At 42.0% G+C, this 22742-nt stretch overlaps 1 protein-coding gene across 1 annotated transcript in view; it reads right to left on the bottom strand.

Moving 5' to 3' along the window:
* Nucleotides 1-4984: 4984 nt before the first annotated feature.
* Nucleotides 4985-22742, bottom strand: part of SUV420H1 (suppressor of variegation 4-20 homolog 1 (Drosophila)) — a 19402-nt gene continuing 1644 nt past the window's right edge. Inside the window, exons 3-9 of the mRNA XM_009078232.1 lie at nt 13878-14043; nt 12625-12734; nt 10350-10516; nt 9680-9699; nt 9376-9512; nt 7651-7847; nt 4985-6492 (exon numbers count right to left, since the gene is read on the bottom strand). Coding sequence (XP_009076480.1) covers nt 5027-6492; nt 7651-7847; nt 9376-9512; nt 9680-9699; nt 10350-10516; nt 12625-12734; nt 13878-14043 — 2263 coding nt within the window. The 3' untranslated portion in view covers nt 4985-5026. The remainder of the gene's footprint in view (nt 6493-7650; nt 7848-9375; nt 9513-9679; nt 9700-10349; nt 10517-12624; nt 12735-13877; nt 14044-22742) is intronic.

The following is a 22742-nucleotide window of genomic DNA, read 5'->3' as shown; positions in this document are numbered from 1 at the left end:
TTTCTCCCAGACTTACTCTGCACCTTCATCCTTTCAGTCTAAAAAGGGCAACCAAGCATACAAATAAGGGGAGCAAAGGAATTCTGTTTCTGAGCTTATTTTAAAAGGGGGTACACTGGCAGCATGAGGCAAAGTGGGCAAAAAGAAACTAGGAAAAAGCCAGCCACGAGCAGACATGAACACATACCTTGGGGAGCACCTTGGGTACGTGTCACACACAGGGGCTGACAACATAACTGAGTCAGGGCACTGCACAACAGGGTCACACCGAACAACCGTGAGCTTCAGGCAGGGCAAGACCCAAGTGTTCAGTGTGTACAGTGCCTGATGCCCAGCAAACACACCAGAGGGAGAGGGGGAACAAAACCCAAACCAGACATATAAATAAAGGCAAAAAAGACAGGCATAGGACATTGATGTTAAGCTTGCAGACGATCCAAAGCAATTCTATCAGCCACCTTTCTTTAAAGTCCAAAACTCCTCACTGATTGCGCTCAGCAGCTCAGTAACAGCCGAGGCAGAGAGGAGCTTACTGGGGCAGAGGGGGATGCATGTCACACAATATTGCAATAGCATCTAACAGGCAAAAGCCTCTGCTGTTTGCAGAAACATTGCAGCTTCTCAGCATAAGCAATTTTCTACAAATTCCCCAACGTTCAGGGAAACGTCCCTGGATGTGTGAAGCAGGAAAGGCTTGATTGTTACTCAGCTATTTCTGATCAAATCACTCCTCCTCAAATAAATGCAAAATACATTTCTGTATCACTCTAAAGAGACACAGGGAAAGGTGAGACTGCTCTCTGTTGAGCAGACAGAAACATCATCCTTTCTGTTTCTCTGGGATCAACACAAATAGTATCCAATAGGATCCAACTGCACACAATGTATTTTGCACTGATTTTACTGTACAGTATCTATGCAAGCTTCCAGTTGAACAGAGTGCTCAGGAGTGCTCCCTCTCCCTTGTGCTCACTGCATTTTAAGAACACAATTCCCTAACACTGTCATCAAACACTGTTTTTGTCCTAGGAAGAATCACCACCTTTGCCCCAGTGACTCACCACACCACAGCTGCAAGGCAGCAAAGTTACATCTGCTACCCAAATGTTCAAAAGCTCATGCTAGACCTGTCCTCAATTATGAAGCAGCTCAGTATGCCCTGCATGTGCCAGGATGCTCCCAAATCCACAGCCAACTTGCCATTTTCATGATGGTTGTGATGATTCCTTTTTTTCAGCCCAACAACCTGTTACACACAATGTACAATGAGCTGGCACAGCTCATCTGTAACATGCTTCCTCCAGTTCTTCCACCTGCTAGAAGGTGTGCTGTGCTCACCCCAAACTTACTCAGCTGTGGCTGCTTTTCTCACCAGCATCTTGGGAGAGACACTGAGGCTAGACAGGGTCCTTGCCAGTCAAATCACTATTGACTCCACAGTGCTTTGTCATCTGGACAGCAAGAATCAGGTTCTCATACAGGTGATACAAACACTCACCTTCCTCTGCTACTAAGCTTAGGGAAACATCCTGATCTGCCAATTCACATAGAGATGATGAAAGAAGATGATTTCTTTCGCCATGAGTCAGGGGAAAGACAGAGGAGACTGGGGCTGTGAAAGCCCTGCCTGCCTGTCCAACTTGGGGAAACACATTTCATTATCTTTAAGGCATTTGGAACACAAACACTTGTCTAGCAGGACACTGCCATGGGCCCATCTGCCCTGGAAATGACAGAAGCTTTTGTTCTAGATCCTCCAAGACAAGAAGGTTGTTCAATGAACATGAGCAATACAGAAATCCTGATGCCCAAAGAGCTGCTTGGACTTATTTTCACACCAGCAAAAAAGGAAAGCAGCTCTCATTAAGGGTTTGGCTGAACTATAGAGTTAGGAGGATCACCCACTCTAGGAAAACAGCTTCTACGTCTAAGGGCAGGATTTGCTTCCATTTCCTCCTCACCTGTTTTATGAATCATAGAATCAGCTGGGTTAGAAAAAGACCTCAATGATCATCAAGTTCAACCCTACTGTGGTTACTAGACCATGGCACCAAGTGCCACATCCAGTCTCATCTGAAGACCATCAGGGATGGTGAATCCACCACCTCCCTGGGCAGCACATTCCAATGCCTGAGCACTCTCTCTGTAAAAAAAATCTCTTCCTAATATCCAACCTAACCCTCCCCTGGCAGAGCTTGAGTCTGTGCCCTCTTGTCCTGCTGCTGGTTGCCTGGGAGAAGAGACCAACCCCCACCTGACTCCAACCTCCTGTCAGGGAGTTGTAGAGGGTGAGAAGGTCTCCCCTGAGCTTCCTCTTCTCCAGGCTGAACACCCCCAGCTCCCTCAGCCTCTCCTCATGGCACTTGTGCTCCAGTCCCTTCACCAGCCTCGTTGCTCCTCTCTGGACCTGCTCCAGCAAGTCCTGGACTAGCTCTTGAACACACTGGTCAGTAAATGCCAACAACAGCAGGCAATGCTGACTTGCTGCATCAACCCTCTTTCCTCACAGCCCCAGGTGAATCATGTTTCTGCAAACTAATCACTCCCCAATACAACCACCAAGGCTCCCAGAGGACCGTTCGGCATGAGTCTGCCAGCAGGAGCAGCAGAGATAGAAGGGCTGCAAGGAAAACTGGCTATGGATCAAGCCACTGGTATCCCTGAGCATGCTGCAGCAATAACCCACAAGGCAGTGAAGCAAAGTGTGCAGAGGCTCTGTTCAGCTCCTCACAGCTTTCCTGACAGCCACACACTTGCAGGGCACATCCCCAGAGAGAATGCCAGGGAATTCCTGAAGGAAGAGCTGCATTACTGTCATTTGCCATCCTCTGTTTTTTGGTAAACTTCTACTACAAAGCAAGTCTTAATGACACAGCTGTCTCTCCTGTGACCCAGCCTTTAATAACCCATCTTTACATGACACAGTGCAATTAGAGACGCCACAAGACAACCCACCATGACTGTCAGCATACTCACCAAAGCTTTTGTGTTCCACCTGCCTTGATCCCAAGGCCCAGGTGTGCCAGGACCCACCCATGCTTTGAAAACACACACCCTGTGCATGAGACAGGACTGGTCTTGGGCAGCACTGGGCACTGTACAGTTACAAGGAGTATGTTTAATGCTACACTTCATTCTCTGCTAAGGATACAGAAGGGAAGTGAGATGAAGGCAGATTCCACCCTATGAAATTACTGAAATGCATTTGGAAGGATTTAGTTTTTAAAAGTCTTCATTCCCATGAGAGTCAGAGAGAGAGGCCAAACCCTCACAACCAGCTGATGCAAATCCACACACCCATGTCCGTGAATGCTTTCACCACTGGCTAACACATGGGCACAAACTCAAGCTCTTGCTCTTTTGGGCAGAGAGGGTTGTACTTGACATGAAAAGACTGTGCAGCCAACAGAGGATTCAACTGATCCCACAGCACCTGGTTTAGGATGCAACTTCTGTTTCTACACCCCTGGACACAGAAACTCTAAACCTTAATCCGCAGTTGAGCAGAAACACAAATACCACAGGACCCAAGTGATACACATTATGTCGACTCTGATGCTTTAGACCCCTTTGAAAGAAAAGGCTTATGCAGGAGCTGATTTACACATACAAACAAATCCATTGTGCCCAGAGGTTTCCTAACATTCTTTTATTAAAAACCAAAGAGCCAAAGATCGCCCTGATGCTCTTCATTGTTATAAAGCAGACTCTGAAGTATTAAGTGAACTACTTATGAGCAAAGAACTCCAACTGATGCAGAGTTTAAAACTAGGTTTACAGTTTCCTATTTTATTGGCATGGATGTATTTCTAAACTTAAAAACCCTTCTGGCAAGTTATCTCAATTTCTTATGACAAAATTTCTCACAACACACAAATATTTACAACATATACATCTTTTTTTTCAGTCTTTTACAACTGGTTCTTAAAAGACAAACAATTCATAGGTTACCACAGAACAAAAGCTGTGACTTACTTGTTTTTAATCTGATAAAACTATCATAAGTTAAAGTGAATAGATTTTTCTTTAAATTCCTTGTAGCATTTTACAAGTGCAACAGAAAAATATGAAGAACCAATTTAGGATAGCTGCAGTTCATTGGATAAATGTTGCCCATCGTAATCACATTATTTCACAGCAAATTCTTGAAAAAATAAGCACCAATCATTCTTGCAAAGAACAATTTTATCTAAAAGTATTGAAAAGTGTTAAATACAAGGTGTTTAATTTACGGAACAAGCAATAAATACACCATATCCAAACTTTTATCCTGCATACTGCTACCCTTGTACATATAATGTACTAAAAAGTCAGCAAATTGTCAACACCTTTTCATAGTTTTTTTTTTCTTTCCTCTTTTTGTTTAAAGAAATCAATTTGACTTCCAACCAACATTTTGCTACTATAACAAAGGCCACAAACAGTACGTCTGGGACAGCATACAGTGTTCAAACTGACAAACTCCAAGGGGGGGGGGAAAAAACCATCTAGCAAATAAACCAGAAAGCTGTAGATCATTGCTGGTGATATTAACATAGACTAGAAAAACCTTAATATGCTGCTACTACGATTTTGTTTTCAGTTGTTTAGTCAGGTGTGTGAGGGCACAGGAAGGCCCTCACTGACCAGAGATGATTACAGAGCCACACTGTGCTGTCGTCGTCCTGCACGGAAATGTCTGGTGCCATTTTGTAGCTTTGCTTGAGCCTTTATTTTTACAACAGAGCATCACCTCTAGCTCGGAATTGCACATAGGAAGGCTATGAAAAAGTACAATAAAAATCTGCACAAATCAGACTTAAGAAGAGTCAGGATGCTGTACACTTTCTACAATATTACGCTGATAGGTGAATAAACAGTAAAGAAGTGTTGCCACTAAGTTTTGCAGAAAGTTCTTTAGTTGAGGAATAATCAAATGGAATTTTTGTTGTGGGTTTTTTCCTTAATTATTTTTTTTAATTTTTTTTATTTTTTTTTTTTTTTTTTTTGTAAAAATGACATCCAGGTCAGTTTAAGACCTATAAGCTTATGCATTGAGCCTTAAAGACTGATCTTCTCTCCTCCTGGAAGAAATATCAATATCTATGGAATCCTTGCCAACAATAAGCCTTAATCTCTTCGCTGGAGGAAGAGGAATAAAGTCATCAAATTCATCATCATAGTCATCTTCTTCTTCATCGTCCTCCTCCGACGAAGATTCATCCGCTGTTTCCTCTTCATAGTGACCATAATCATCTACCTCCATTCTCGACTCCAAAAGGGAGAGAGTTTCACTACAACACATCCCATTTTCATGAAGGTCCTCGGGGTATGTCCCCCTGTTCTCCTCCTCTCGTTTCAGCTGTATTTTTAGTTTTGTTGAACTATTGCCTGATCCTGAGTTAAACCCATTGTTTAGCTTTGCTACATATAAATTATTATCTTTTTCATGATCTTTACTTAATTTGATGCTTATTTTAGAAGAACCCATCCCATCACTTTCTTGATCGTTTGCCTTGCTACTGCTATCATGGCGCCTACGGAGAGTCAGTTTAGGGATCCCAGAGCTATTTTCAAGGATAAGTTGTGCATCATACCTTGTGATCCGCCTTTTCTTTTTACTTTTTGCAGTTCTAAAGCTGTCTTTTGCTTTAAAATTGTCAGCTGTTACAGAGCAGCCACCAGACCCAGGGATGCAGTCTTTAAAGCCAACAGGCGTGTCCACCACATTACTCCTCTCTTCCAGTTCCGAATGAGAACTTACCAAATCTGGTACTTCATCTTTCACGGGTGTGTTGTGCATAGTATCAGTTTCCTCTGGTTTTGAAGATGGTTTCACAAGCTTTCCTTGCCGAGATTTCTTTTTTGAGGTGCCTGCATCATTTTTCTGGCACCTCACATCCCCTTTGTGTGATGGTCCGTGAGGCGCGTCGCCGTCGGGCACCGCGCGAGGCTGCTGCTCCGCAACGTCCGATTGTGTGCCGGTCACATTATTCTTATAGCTATCCAACGTATTTGGTTCAAGCTTTATGTCAGAGGTCTCCTTCAAACTCAGCCTTGTTCTCATCGACCTCCTCGTTATGTATGTGCAGGGTGGAATCTCACCATGCTCATGAGCACCTTTCACAGAGTTCAGTTTGTGTTCTCTCGCCGCGTGCCGCGTCAAGCAGCCGCTGGAGACTGCCACTTTCACTGGTCCCTCCAATTCTTTATCCTTTTTAATGGGCAAATTTTTATACAAAACTACTTTAGGCTCTTTGAGTACTAAATTTCCCATTTCAAGCTTTCTAGAAGCATTCTTTTGCTCTGGCCTCTTGCACTGATTTCTCAACTTTATCTTTGAAAGTAAAGGCTTTGCAGGCTTTTTCAGTCTCTTTGGTACCCTGGAATTATTTATATGAGTTAGTTTAGATGAGGTAGAATTTGATGATGCTGGAATTCTTGATATAGACTGTCTGGTTAATGTTCTGTTTTTGCTGTTCTTTTTCACGCCAATTGAAGATTTTCTGTTAGCTGCAGAAGAAAAAAAAGTGGTTGTGTTAGGACATGGCTTTAGCCTGAATTTCCCACTCCCAAATACTGCAGTTATGTCATCTGCTTGAAACACTTCAACACAAGCCATGAAAGGGCAGTGAGGAACGAGACTTCTCGACTGGCCAATCAAGACATGAAAGGAACTGTCAAACAGGTCAAGAGGACACCTACGTTCCAGCAAAATATTCCATCTGGGGACCAGTATGCTTTAGTACTAAATCCAGACCTTTTTCCTGGAGAGGGAGGGAAAAAATCCCTCCAAACACCTAAACTGAAGTAAGGGTTTTGGTTTCAGGTATCCAGTTGTCTGTCATCTCCCGTGGTAAAAGCAAAGGAGTTTTGTCTGCTCAAGCCAAGCTGCAACTCTAAAACTTAGTAACTAGAGACCATCAGAGGCTTTGGGGAAAGTGGTTTCTTCTTTTCCTTTCTTTCTTTTTTTCCAATCTCACAGCAGCAAACAGGAGACAGAAGGAACATAACATTTTATGTGGCTCCAAACCTGTTTGGTTAAGTCAAAGTTTAAGTTATTTACACTTTGCCTACACTGAGAGTGGAGAAGGAAGAAAGCAAATAAATGATACTCACTACTCAAAAAGAAGTTTTGCAGGAGCATCACAAACAAAAATCCCTTCTAGTCTCTTTTGAAGTTACTAACTGTGCACTTCCACTTCAGAGGAGGTACCTGAACTACCAGTTCTGAATGTGCTGAGGGAAGAGCTCCCCAATCTGAAGGATCTCTAAGGGAAACAACTATTTTTTAACAATCTCTGCTAAGAGTATTTATTTAAACACTGTTTTCCTAACTTTGCAAGTTTCCTTTCCTAAGCCAGACTCATGCATGTGACAGTTTATCATATTTTGACGCTCAGACATTATTGACAGGACTTTAACTGATGTGTTTAGAAATACGACACTCTTAGCTTTTGATACAAATAAAACAAAGTAAGAACATATCACCTACTGTTCTTGAAACACTTAGAGAAAACCAGGAATGTGACGTTTGACTTCCCAAATAAATTACAGTTCTGACAACTAACTATGGTGCATCTCAGCACTAAGAGAGGAATTCCATTAGGGTGAAAGTTTCTCATGTTTTAATGACACCTTTAATGGCTCCAAGCTTTTCCCCTTACTTACTTGCATTAGCTTTTTCCTGAGTGGTATCTGCATCAGTGTTGGAGCTGACAGATTGGCTGTCTGAGTTCTTGCTGCTGTCACCCAACTTTTTCAGTCTGTTCAATCGTTTGTCTGTTTCTCTCAGTCCATATTTACTATTAATCACAGGAGTAGGTGCTGGCAATCCCACTCTTGATTTAAAAGCACCAGTTCCACGTCTGCAAGGAAAAAGAGGACACAAAGTATGAACAATCAAAGGCACTTGAGCAAAACCCCATATCACCCCAAGTAATGAGGACAGAACAATCATGGTGCCCCTTTGTTCAACACTGAACAGTTCCCATGAATGAAGTACATTTTTACTAGCAGCTCTTGAGATAAAGTCTGAACTTGTACCCTTCACTTGTGAGGACCTACCAACATCCCATGCGGTTGGAGCTCCACACTGGAAGGTTTTCCCTTGAATTGCAAGCATTGTTAGTGACCAAATCAGCTAGCAAATATGAAGGTAGGATTAGCAAACTGTTTATATGTAGGTGCACTAAGTAATTGCTCAATATGACCAATGTTTTGTCCTTCAAAGGGTTTTTCTATCTACAGTTAGACCAAAGAGTAAGAGAACTGATTCCAGTTCTGTGCAGCTACTCTGGGGACAGGGTGGAGACCTCTCAAACGATGCTGAGCTCCCTGCTCACAGTGAGCAGGAGTTTCAACACGGCAAAAAAACAACTATGAAATTCTTTCAACTCATTTTGTGAATAAAGCAGGTTGGGACACAACAGGTGAAAAACAGAAGTAACAACAACTTTGCTGCTATTGTGCAACGGACAGATAGAGGCAAATACTGTCCAAGCCAGTAGATCTTTACAAATATATGAACTCCCATGTTCTAACACTGGGTAAAAAACTACTTTGTCCACTCTTGGCAGAAGAGAACTTCAGGTCAACATATAATATTTTCATTTTGCAGGGGAAAAAAAAAGAGCAAAAGTTGGGGATCAATTACTAATGGTCTCATAGAAGCTGTAAGAAGCTGCTAAGAGGACTGGAATATCTCCCCTGTGAGGACAGGCTGAGAGAGTTGGGGCTGTTCAGCCTGGAGAAGAGAAGACTGTGTGGAGACCTCAGAGCAACTCTTCAATCTCTGAAGGGCCTAAAAGGAGCTGGAGAGGGACTCTGTGTTAGGAACTGCAGTGACAGGACAAGGGGAAACGGGTTCAAAGTGAAGGAGGGAAAGTCAAGGTTGGATGTGAGAAAAAAGTTTTTCACTGTGAGGGTGGTGAGACACTGGCACAGGTTGCCCAGGGAGGCTGTGGCTGCCCCAACCCTGGCAGTGTTCAAGGCCAGGCTGGATAAAGCCTTGAGCAACCTGCTCTGGTGGGAGGTGTCCCTACCCAGGGCAGGGGTTGGGACTAGATGATCTGTAAGGTCCATTCCAACCCCTAAATTCTATGACTCTATGATGATTCTGTATCTGCTTTTCCATCCAATACTACTTTATTCAGTACAAATATTTTAAACAATCTACACTTCAGTTTTGTCTCCTTTTAGGCTAATCTCCAGAACAGAGAATCATCAGGAAGCCAGAGAGCACAGTTCTCAGCCATCACAGCCATTCTGAAACAACACAGAAAAATCCTTACAGCAAACAGCTAGGAATCAATTCCTTTGTGGCCAAAAACCTGAGTCCTCATAGTCAAGGCCTTTCAGTGGCACAAATATACCCAATTCACATCAATGCATTACCTTTCACAGGTGTAACATTCGCAGTACTCGTTGTTTTCTCCAAAAAACCCATCTCCGTAGTAACAGGAGATTTCTTCTCCAGGCTCAATATCTCTTAGAGCTTTCACACATGCTGTGTCTCTGCCCGTTGATACAAACTGGGGAAGGATGTGCCAGGAAAGGAAAAATGAAAGATAAGGTGAATCATTAAGCTGCAGAATATCTGAGTAAGAAGTAAAACAATTGGGGAAGAAGCATTGCAGGGACAAAGGAAAAAAAAAAGGGGGGGGGGGAGGTGGTTTATTTATTTTAATTTTTTGCTTACCTTACAGTTAGGTCTGCAATCTGAAAAAGGTCCAAAAGATAAAGTCAATTAACTGTGGATAAGACCTGAAACATGAATAGTTGTAGATATCTAAAGTAAGGATTCACTCTGACTTCAGGAACTGTAGAATCTCAACTAAATACTGGGAGTTAAGTCACTATTGCCCAAAGCCACACATCAAAAGACACCTCTTTTGATATCGTTGGGTGTCTGAGCTCTTCCCTATGCCTCCACAAATGTTGGGTTTCCCTCTCTTCAGGGTAAACAGATTTATCTTAAATCCTACCTGCTTTGTCTTGGGCACAGAAATGCAACAGAATCAGCTAAGCCTCTGTGTAAAAGGTTAAAGAGCGTAAGAAGTTCACCTGAAAAATACATCACTGCTGACTAAGCTGACAAAGGATTCAAGGTAACCCACAATATGCTCCACTAATTTAGCTGCAATAGCTCTTTCAGGGAAGAAGGCATTGCCTTCCTAGAGCCATCTGGGAGTTTCCCAGTTCACAGCCAACCAGCTCTGGCTGGGAAAATCCCAACAGGATTTCGTATTACAGCATACCAAATTCAGGCATTTTGCTCCCAGTTCCTGTGTTGTTCAGCTCACATCTAACGATACTTCTGAGCAGAACTGCTCGTGCCCTCTCACTTGCCTCTTACACTTGCTACTCACCATGATTGATGAATGCAGCAGGACCAAGCCACAGCTGTGCACAGTTTTTCCGTGTGGAATACATGACACTGAAGTCATTTTCCCCATGCCTCAGCAGCATGTTCTCTTCCATTTCTGACAGTTCAGCAATGCAGCCCACGAGCAACTCTATTTTATCATTTCGTTTCCTTCAATGCCAAAAGAGTAGCAGAAATCAGAATACATGTGCCAGAATTATAAAGTAATTTCACAAACCCAAAAGTTATCAGTAACAAAAGTGTTTTGCAAACCATTTCCCAACCCCTGTAAGACTCATGTTTTAGTTCAGTTAGAGACAGGATATGAGGCTAAATCAACCTTTTTTCAGACACAAAATAAATGGGTTTATGCTACTATATAGAATCGATTACATCAAATCTGACGTCAGAAACAATTACCACTGTTGTTTCTACAATTTCCTGAGCCTGAAAGCAAGAAATTGCAAGAGCTGATTACTTCAGCTTCTACAGTTCTCAAAACCAAAAGCAAGATCCTTTCATCTGTGTGCACTCCCTCCCCATCAGCACTTAAGACATTCTGACTTCCTCCAGCTGCTCTTGCTTGCATTTCCTACAGTTCCTGCTGTGACCAGGAAAACTCAGCACAGTGAAAATGCTTACAACTCCATGGCTTCTTGAAGGAGCCCACTGTTGGCTCAAAGGCCAGAACTCAAGCAAGTTGTTTTCCTCTCTCATGTGTAGTTCTTCAGCGAAGATGGTCCTTGAAATAGACTGAGGAGGTAGAAGGACACCACACAAACAAAACCAACCAAACCAGGAGGCCTTTGCCTGCAGACAGCCCATCAGCCATCACAAAGGGAGCAGAGCAGAGGCTACATCAGCCTGGGAAGAAGTAGGTAATTTCCATCATCTTGCACAGGGCATTGTTTCCACTGTTCTTTGGAGTGGCCATCCCATATTTTGGCCAGATTACTCTGACACTGATAAGCACAGAGACACTAGACATATATGAAGGACACAAAAGAGAAGCCAAGCCTCTGAAGTGCAAGATTCTCTTTTACAGACAACACTCAGAACACTGATCAGTTCTGAGACTCCAACGGTTTTCCAGGTATCAGCAGGGATAAGCAGCAGCCTTCCTGTCTTGCTCACTTTAAGGTCACTCAAGATTTTGAGCATGAAAAGTTAATGCATTTTCAACACACCTACATATGAAAGCTTCCACCCTGAAGAATCAGTCAAGGGGTGAATTCAAACAAAAGGCAAAAAAATCCCAATCAGTGTTTTTTGGATTGTATCATGGTTGTGGAACTTTCAGCTACAGCAATGAAGAGCTAGGAACTGGTCTCACCTACTTAAAGCTTACTCCCCAACACACAGAGGTTGTGCTGGTGCCAGCCTGATGTCCAACCACTCAATCCTAGCCTGTGCCTAACAACACATCATCCCCTTGGATGTGCTGTTATGAGTGTGCGCGGCCACGGGGCAAAGCAAATGTCACTTGTGTGTCTGTGTGAACGTAAAGTCTGAATGAACCCAGAATCTGCTGATGCTGTCACACATGTGCTTAGAATGAAACTCAGATGTGCCAAAATGAGATGGGTAAACACCTTGGGGTTCCAACTTTGTGTTTCCAGGAGAGATTTATCTTGCACAATCCAAGTATGCAAATAACACCCCTCAGTTTCACAAAGCTGAGAAAGCCATTGCCCCCACAGTTTTGTGGTATAACAAATGTGCCACAAGATCATGTTTCTCACAGGAGGCAACAACTCATGACTAAAGGAAAAAAGATCTGACTGAAAACAACATAAAAACACTTGTATAATGAACAATATATGGATACACCCAAATACACAAAGCAATGTCTTCCAGAGACATGTGTAGTGTGTTAAGTACACAGCAAAAACAGACATGGAATTCAGTTTGCAAGTAACAATACAAAACTAAGTATCTGAGAAATTTGGGCTCGATGTTAGGCAGAAGTTTTTCCCTGTGAGGGTGGTGAGACACTGGCACAGGTTGCCCAGGGAGGCTGTGGCTGCCCCAACCCTGGCAGTGTTCAAGGCCAGGTTGGATGAAGCCTTGAGCAACCTGTTCTGGTGGGAGGTGTCCCTGCCCAGGGCAGGGGGCTGGGACTGGATGATCTGTAAGGTCCATTCCAACCCCTAAAATTCTATGATTCTATGATCTCATTGGCTGCAGTTTTAATTCTAAATCAGACTTTTTAGTATCTTTTTTAAAAGCCTTTCAAAATAACTGAGAGAAGCAGAATACAACAGGAAACTATTTCTCACCACTCTTTTGTTGCAACAATCTTGGCTCCATTTTGCTCCGAAGAATACCGATTGCAGGGCAGGATCTCAAACCCACTGTCAGTGGCAAACATTCGTAAATAAATAAACACCTGCAAGGGAAAAGACAAGTACTTTTCTGTTACAAGCAAAACAAAAGCAGAGAGGAACTTAGTATGTAAGTAATGGAAGTCAGTGAACTGCACAAACCACACAAAATGGATATTGCCGTGGCTGAGATGCATTTCTATACATTTTAGCTATACACATTATGTTGACCTTATTTCTTCACAGTAACAAACAGAAATCCTCACATGGGTAATGTGACTAGACAAAGCGTTTGTGATAATTAAAGATGCTTCAAATGGTACAGAATTGGCCCAATCAATGAAAATGGGTAATTTTTTCCTCAAGTCACTGAATAGTTGCATTCAAGGATTCGTCTCAGATCTTTAAGAACCACTGAGACACAACAACTTCAGGAACCAATTCTATTCCTTGAAGTTCTGAAAAATGATATTACTTCCACAATAAATCCAGATACTGAATTCAGGGACTGCTGGATTGATTGTTTTTCAGTTGAAGTGTGGTTGTACTACTCAAAAAAACCCACTTCGATATAACAGAACTTTTTTTCTGCTTACTTTATTCTACACCACTAGATTTGGGGCACTTTAAAGTAGGCCAAATTCCTTCTGGTTCTATGAGGACACAATACACTCATTCCTGAAGAAGTTTCTTTCTTAAGCAAAAAATACTACCACATTCTTGCTTTGAACTTTGAGAATCAACTACCTTTATGCTATACCCAAAATGGATTTGGGGTGTGGGGAGTGGAGGAAGAGGAGTAACACTCCCACATAAAGCCTCTATACCTGAACAAAGGAGGTATTTTGAGGTATTAAGGTTTCTCCCTTTTCCTTTAGAACTTGATTTACCGTAACTGTAAGTTTCAAAAACCAAACCAAACCAAAAAACCCTAAAAAAAGCCAACCAAACAAAAAATAAACAAACAATACAATCCCTCTTCCTTTCTGTACGTGAAATAAAAGGCAGTGGTAAGTTAAGCAAACCAAGGGAGGGTGTGTCTAGCTGGGCTTTAAAAAACAAAGGAAGTGTCTCTTAAAAAGCAATCAAACAATTAACATGTAACAGAGCAATGGATTGCTTTACTACTGCTACATTCCTACAAAATGGTTACATTTTCTTAGCCTTTCAACCATCTGAAAAAGCACATTAATTACAAATACACCTACATGTTCCTTGAACAACCTTTCCTGCATTTTGTTCTTGTTAAGAAAATAGTGCCGGGCCCAGTCACCTGACGTCAAGGACTTGAAGGCTTTTTCTAAGTGCTCATCTTTCTTAAAACGTTCAATCACCTCTTTTAGTTCTTCTTGCCTTCCTTTAATAGGTCGAAATCTGAAAGAAAGAACAAAGCTATTCCAGTCCACTGGCATCCAGTCTCAATTCACCCTCACAGTTATCTGCAGCACAGAGTTCCTTCCACAGCCATATATGTAATTCCCAGCATAAAGGAACTGACCATTAGGTACTCAAATCACAGGTCCGTGTTTCCCGAGGTGGTGGCAGAGGCAAGGTAAAGCCAAGCTTTAGAACCCTCCATGCTGCTGACAAGCACAATTTATTTACAAAACAAAGCTCTGATGAGATTAACCAACACAGAGTAACATTTCACAGTTTCCAACACCTATTACTGGAACCAAGGCAGCTAAGGAACTAGTACAATAAAACGTTACTCTCCTAATAAATTTACTCTTATTTAAAGTGTGTGTGCAAAATAAACAGGATGCTGCAACTTCCCTAGTTAACATTAGCATTAAGGGCTCTATGCAGAGTTCTGGCTTTTGTTGGGTGTGTGTGATTTGTGATTTAAGCCCTCCATCACACACTACACTAATTCTTTCGAACAGTGAGCAAACCATTGGTGCAACTGAAAGGGCTGAGTAAGAAATCTCAAAACAGAAGAAATGCCCAGCTATCCTGAAGAGTGGTTTCAAACCTACTTTTGCAAAGCTGAAAGCCTTATTATATTGACAAATTCAGTACATGGGTGTATGTGGATGGCAGACCTAGCATTCACATAAAACACACCTCTTAATACTGCACAAGAGCTATCTATAAATAGTGACACATGGCAGAGAAACTACATCTGAGGGAGATAAAGTTCTACTAGTTAGTGTGATCATAAGAATTTTCCCTCCCCAAACACTAGCTACAGCAAACAGGTCACTGACAATCATGGGCAGACAAAAGTATGAAAACAAGCTCCTGTACATCAGCAGAGAATTCTGCCTTCTTCCCAAAGCTGAGACTTAACAAATACTACCCTTCATAACTCAAAAGAAAAGTGGTAGCAGAAAAGACCTGCATGACTGCCAGAAGCAAAAGCTCCATTTTTGAGCTGCAAAACCACCAAGAGAAAGCAGCACTTAATTAGAGATTATGTCAAATGTCTATCAATTGCCTTTGACTGAGCACATCCCCTATATGCTCCATCCTGGGGCAGAGGTGGGGGGTATGTACTTTAAGTGTATGACACACCCCAGGGGACTCTTCACAAAGATAAACATTTTCTAGGGTCATGAGAAACAGTTTTCCCCTGCTCTTCTTACAACTCACATGTTTTGCTTACACAGCATGTGATAAAAGGGCTGAACAAACTAACAGCTTTTGAGTAAATCTGTAAGACCATGTCCTGTTACTTGTTGCTTGAAGTGCTTCACCATGCTCATTTTATTTACTCACTTATCAAATGAAGTCTGTATTTGATGACAAGAGAAATCAAGGGGAAATAAATTATTGAGGTTGGTGGAAGGAAACCTCACTGATACCCTGGTTTTTAAATTACCGTATCACTTGGCTTATTCTCATCTTGGAATGCTCAATGTTGCAAGTAACTTCTTTTCAAATCACCAAGATTTGCTTCTTCTATGCAATTTGTAGGAAGGAAACAAAATACCTCGAGTGTTAACTCCCCATTTTATTTCACCTTGTAAAATAGCAAGAGTCTAATCAGAAATAATTAATAGCAATGAGGATTTGATTTCCCTCATTAAAAGGAAACTGCTGTATTTATGCTCCTGCTACAATAAAGACAGACCTTGAATGGAAGAAAACTCCCTTCAGACAAGATGACAATGCTGACATGATCATTATTTTGTTCTGCAGCATACCAAAGTTTCCCACAACTTGCCAGTCACACAGAGGAACTGTTCTCCTACAACCAGAAAGACTTCTCCCAGCTCATAGTCACAACTCACAGAGCTTCCTCACACACTAAGGGAATTTATGTACCCTGAACCCTGACACACTCACAGCAGAGTGGCAGGTTAATGCTTGGGCTCAATGATCTTGGAGGTCTCCTCTAACCTTGATGATTCTGTGATTCTGACTAATCTAATGAGTTTCAGAATAGGACTTATTCTCATACTCAGTTTTGGTCAGAAACAGTTTTCCCAGCAAGGTCCCAACTGTACTTACATCATGAGAAGGAGGAATCACACCAGTATATGCACAAACATGATAGGTGAACATTTTGCTTACGCCTTTATTTGCAAACCTTACACGAGGAAAAGCCACAAGATTTACAGCTAAAATTTGCCTTCAGCTAAGTCTGTCCTTGCTGGGCTACAAGGATGGCTGCTCTCTCCCTTCCACTACATGGTACACATTGAAATGCACCTTTCTTTCAGCCAAGTCACCTGTAGGAGCAAAGACAGGTGTGAAAGCCACCACATCCAAAACTGCATTAGCACCTGAGACAGGCAATGTACCTGCTGACAGACACAATCATACTCAACTCAATCACCAGTGGGAAAAAAACCAAAGGGGAAAAGAAAGCAAGTCTGACACCAAGCTTGACCGCTGGTTATCAAGACCTATGAAAAAAGAATCAACACCCTACATTTTCTAGCCCCAAAGTAATGCTCATATTTCAGGTCTGTCACAACATACCCTTCTCAGAGGCTGACTCGATGTCTACATGACCAGCTACCTGTCCCAACCCTTGAGAGATCACCTGCACACCTCCATGGATCACACTCAGCAGGTGTTGCTATGGGTTCTTGTTTGCCACACTGCTGATGGAACTCCTCTAAATGATTAGCAGAAGCTGCTTTAACACCATTCCAAAGGAGCAGAACAGTTAGTGTATGCCCGAGGCTTGCAAAGGCCAAAAAGAAGGCTGGAAACAAGAAGGGGATGAAGAGACTGTAAAACCCCCAAAACATTCTGAGGTCAGATGAATGCTGCACTGTGTGTCAGGCATTTCAAACAGGAACTGGGTTGTTCAAAGAACACAACTCTCTGCACCCGAGGGTTCAAAAATTAACACCAAGGACTTCCTGCAGCACCTCTATCAGAATGTTGCACTTATATGATGACAAGGCAGAGATAATGAGATAGACAGGAATCCAAACAAGCAAGAAGTGTCCACCAGTACATAGGAAGATGCTAGAAACCAACATCCATGATGCAAAACTTCACTTCCAGGGTTTCCAAATGAGTGAAACAGGATGACACTGTGCACCCTGAGTGAGCTGTTCACAGCCCAACAGCACATGTAAACTGCACTGAGAACGCATAACCTTTACAAGCAAATTCAGTGTACTACAGCCCAGGCTCCTCATCAAAGCTTCAGTTTTTCACAGGCCTATCTCCATACAGACTTTAAAAGCTACTTTCTGATTTGACACACTGAAGAAGCCTAGAGAGCCTAGAAGTCAAGTGCTCCTTAAGAATTTGAGGGTCTGCTGACAGACACTTAATTTCTCCCAGGAGTATCATTAATTAGTTTATTTATCAGTCCTTCACAACCAAAAAGCCAATCAGTTTTGCCAAGCAACCTTACATACTATCAGTTGGTGTTACAGGGCAAAACACCTACACATCTGCTGGAAGAGTCCACAGGAGTGGTTTTGAGCACCACCATGAAGAGAGCCTGAAAAGGCCCCACATATAAATGTATACATACAAAATGAGCCAAAGGAACTGGCTTTGAAGTATCAGTGAAACAGGAGAGAGCTCAAGGAAGAGAAATAGCGAAAGCACATGGAAACCAACAGAACAAACCAGCCAACCCAGTCTCTAAACCAAGAGTCAGTTACAATCAGAATTGTTTATCCCGACTTCTGGTTTGCTCCTGTGAACAGTGCCTTTATTAAACTCCATCATGGAAACTGAACAAGACACTTAGTTGTATAAATCTGCTCACAGGCACAGACTCCTTGAGCCACCTCAGGGGCAGCTTCAGGGGTCAGGTCTCATGGAACAGCCTGTTGTTAAAAGTAAGCTAAGAACGAAAACCTCAGCTGTGACAGTGTCTTTAGAGAAATAAAAACAGTCCTTCTTCCTGACAAGCTGCAGAACAGAAACTTTTCGACACTTCCCTAGAAAATATTTATTTTTCCCTAGTCAACAAGATCCAACAAAGCTGTGACTACTACATTTCAAAATGCGATAGAAGATGACCTTATCCCAACTAAGGGCAAACTGATGTGGTCTCAATAAGGAAGACGTAGGAAAATGGCTTGGGGAAGCAAAGCTCTTCTCTCTCAAGTTTCTCTTACCTCAGGAATACTTAAAGACTCTTGAAACTCCAAGGTATAAAGCCAAAGGTCAGTGAGATGCTTGCCTATAAAGGAAGTTAAAGGAGAGTTTCTGGTAAGTTCAGAAGCACAGTACCTTGCTCAGTCTCAGTCACTGAGAGCAGTGAGTTTGAACACAAAGGATAAACTGATCCTGCAAGAGATCCAGTATGGAACTCCACAGAGCATACGAGGGCATGATAAAAGAGTTATACTTGCAAACCTGTTTCTTAACTTCTGACTAGGGAACATCAAGAAGAGTGAATTTATCCAAACATATCATCCTGTTAGCCTCTTAACAACAGGCACTTTGGATGTTATTCCTATTTAAGTGGCTGTGGAAAGACAGCAAGTTATTGCTCACCTAATGCCAGAGACTGAGCACACAAGCTAAGCCTGCAAGCTTGTTAAGCATTCAAGACAGCACAAGAGTTGAAAATCATCTGCTTAAAGTAAGTGGAAACAACTTATTAGTAAACATAGATTTTGGCTTCTTCCCTGCCCAACCCTGTAGTATGAGTATTTTTTCTCAATGCTAGTTATATCACTTATAATCAATTTGTTCTGTTTAATAGCCAGTGTGGGGAAAAAACCTCACATTCTTTAAAGGCCAAATTTCAACATGGCACTTTTAATGAAGAAAGTAATCCACATTACTTAAATTTCCTCAAACTGACACTACACACACCAGTGTGGTCCAAACTCCAGTTCAGCCTAGAACAGAAGTAAAGAAACTTCCAACAGTCACATGATTTCATTCTCCTTAATATGGTTAGCAAAGAAACTTTTTAACTAACTATGGGGACACAAAACCCCCATCCAACAGCCTCTTTCATTGCTATTCTGACACTCCACATGGTAAATTTAATTTAGCAGCTACTGGATGCAAGTCACTCCATCTTCTGGAGGTGTAACACTTCTTACTGAAGCTGAAGGCTCAGCTAAAGGATCTATAAGAGTGAGGTGAAGGGTGTTGGTTTGAGGGGCAGGGAGAGCACAATTTGGTTGTTTAGGGGTTTTTTGGTTGTGATTGCACACAGTGAAGGAAGACAATCAGGAGCAAGGGAAAGGACCTTACTGAATTAAGCTATCAGTAAAAATTATGTAAAAAACAAAAACAAAAGGAGAAAGCAGATTTTACACAAAGTCAGATACTGAGGTCTGAAGAACATAAAAGCTTTGCTGTGAAACAGGTTGCCACTATGTAAGAGCTGTTCCTCCAACCCAGTACCTCCAGAGCACCACAACAGTGAAGCTGAACTATTTGGCCTCGTAACCTTATTTAGCAGAAGCCGCAGAACTTTTCCAACCTGCAAACCCCATTCAAGCTGAATACTGAACCCTTTCATTATGACACTGAAATGAGCTAAGCAGTGCAGAAGAGATTCAGCACAGACCCAGAAAAGCAAACGATATGGAACCACTGTGTCTTTCTTGCTCAATGGTGACTCTGAGGGACAAAGAGTGATGTATCCTGCTAAGTTCAGGAATGACTGACTGTTTACACCCCAGTCAGTAACTGCTCTTCGTGGAGTGCTGAGAGACTGCAGCTTCCTGCACATCATCCCCAAACACTTCATGGAAAACATGGAAATTCTTCAAGTTTGGCCCTTTAGTCCTGTGTATTATCAGACAAAACCACCCACACCACACACCAGATTGTAACTTCACTAAACAATAGGGAGGTAGAGAACACCCCTAGATACTCCCAAAGCAGACCACAATGTGTCTGACTTCCTAAATCACTTGCAAACTTAGAAATACACTAGAACTGCTCTCAGTACTCCCTAGCATGATACTGGTGCTCTAGGGAAGCAGGAAACAACACTGACAGGTAACTGCAGTATGATCAGGAGTCTGGCTTCAGGTTTAAATACTGACACATTTGTATCTGAGAGAGTAAAGAGCAGATCAGCCATTTAAGACAGGTGACTTCAAGATTCATCGCTCAGCCTAGGGAAAAGCACCTGAAAACAAGAGGTGGTAAGATAGGCAAGAATTGACTTGGCTTTTACAAGTGTCAGTTTTAGTCTTAGTGTTTGACAACCTTCAATCCAGAAAGTACAGCTTGCAGAATCAGTTTTGTCTTTACTACAACAAAACCCAACCAATCCAAGGGGTTGGTGTAACAGGATTTGTACAAGAAGCAACAGAACCACTTGGAACTGCCATACCCAACAAGAAGATACTTCCTAAGGCATGGGCTTTACTAACTGCTAACCTGCTATTCTGTCGAGATAACAGCTACCAATCTGATGAAAGAATGACAGCTGGGCCTGTAAAAAGCTCTGAAAACAACCTGCTTTCTCTTGGGGATACAAGAGGATGAAAAAATCACTTTTGGGTAAAGCCATTGAAGACATCTCCAGAGCAACATGTTACTCTGTCCATCAAATCCCTGGTGACAAGAAGACATTTTGGAGGAAGCACTGGACAAACACCTTGTGGGATTTGATTTTAATCCTTTGAGAACTTGTCTTCAGCTCCTTCAGAGTTTACTGACTTGACAGCTTACAGAGCTAACAGCCCAATTCCCAAGGTGGACGGCATTCAGGAACTGCAGGACAAAATAAAAACAACAAAAACCCACAAAAACCTCCAAGCAAATTAAAGATCATGTTCTTGTCACCACCCTACCATAAGATCACTAATTTAGTACAAAGAAGATGGAAAACAAAGACATTTCAACAACAATCTAGATACCTAATGATGAGGTTTGTTTTCCTCTGATCAATACACTCTGGACAAACCAAATTTATAAACTCTTCAACTAGAAGAATGAATGAAGTAAAAGAAGTGCTTATAGAAAAGACCCTCACACATTCAGAAACACAGACTTGGCTCCCAGAGGTAAGGTGAAGCACAACTTCAGTAAGTGATCATCAGCTTACACTGTGCTGCTAGCTGCAAAAATACAAACCTCTGATGTGTTTCCAACAGCAGAGCAGAACGGTGGCACAGGCACTTTCACAGAGTGTCTTCAAACAAATCACAACAGGGAACAGGAAATATTCACTCCCCACCATAAATGGCTGTTTCATTTTAAGCACACCTCAACACACAAACTATGTAACTAGTAGGACTCCATTGCCTGAAGTAGAAGATGCCCAAACATAAGCTGCAGATCTTAATTTCTACCCCAATCCTCTATTTGGTGCTGGCCCTGGCATTTGGGAACCAGCCTAGGTTTTTCACACTTGCTTTCCCCCACCTTCTCTCAAAGCCATAAAGCAAGCAATTTCAGGAGCTCTAAAAGCCTACTGCTTACTAGATGGAAGGGAGACAATCTAAGCCTCACAGCTACAGTAACAAGCAGATGCCATCACTGTACCAAAAAGATAAGCAAGAATTATGCTGATGCCCCTACTGTAATTCATTAGAACAACAGAAGCTCTCTCAATAGGACATTTTGAAAGAGACAAGATGTGCAGGAGCTGTAAGCCTCACCTAAGTATTTCCCACAGCGCTCCAAGATGATTAACTACTGGCCCTGAAGACTGCCTGTAACTGTTCTCCAAGCCTGAGAAAGGAAGAACTACATGATGACAGCCTTTGTGTAGCCTTTTGGTGCAAAACAGTAATTAAAGTATTATTTTAGGTGCTGAAAACATATCAACACAACAGCATTTATGAAAGCAGCTTCTGCAACTATTAAACAATGAAGACATCATTTCCTTAGCACGAAGCATAAGAATTAACTATCTGTGCATAACCTATAAACTATCAGTCATGCAACAACAGCAACAACAAAAAGTCCCTTGAACATTATATTTACCTTGTTTAACTGATGAAAATACAAAGCCACTTCAAACTGAACTGTAAGAATCTACTTGGACAGTGACTGGGCATAATGTGCTACTGTAACCCCTAACATGGAGTGAACAGGAAGAACTCAAACACTGCTCTTCACGGTGGATGTCTCACTCTTCAGTAATCTCCCTGGAGTAAGTCTTTACAGTTCTTAAGCCCAAACTGCTGCAATTTCACGTGCAACTCATGCTGGCAGGTTATACCAACAACCACTTCTGTTAGGTGACAACACCAAGTAATCTAGCAGTAACTTCTGAAGCAATCAGCTTGTGGCAGACATATATACAAAAAATCTGCTTAACTGATACTGTGGCTATGTGGCTGTGCTGCACAGGTAAAATGTCCTGCTTTAAAAACAGCCACAGCAAAAAATCGAAGTGCTGAGCAGTCTGGTCCCCATGATGTGCTGCCTGGAAACCCCAGCTCTTGTTACTGGGCAATCAAACACATGATTCCTGTCCTTAGAAACTTATAATCTATCTACAGTTTCTCCATTAAGTTATCAATGCAGATCTTGTATGCAAACAAAAGCTTGATAGAGATCTATAGAATATAACACATACTACTGAATGCAAGTAAAGAGGGAGAGGCACAAACAGCTAAACCACGAGGCCACACTGAATTGACCCCAGAAGTGTTCAAACAGGTGTGTAACAGTGCACAAGTATGTGCAGCTCTGGTAAGCAACTTTCCAGCTGGCAC

This window comes from Acanthisitta chloris, unplaced genomic scaffold (genome assembly GCF_000695815.1).
Source record: "Acanthisitta chloris isolate BGI_N310 unplaced genomic scaffold, ASM69581v1 scaffold14310, whole genome shotgun sequence".
Taxonomy (NCBI): domain Eukaryota; kingdom Metazoa; phylum Chordata; class Aves; order Passeriformes; family Acanthisittidae; genus Acanthisitta; species Acanthisitta chloris.
Note: the sequence above shows the minus strand (reverse complement) of the source record. Positions and strands in the feature narration are given on the sequence as shown.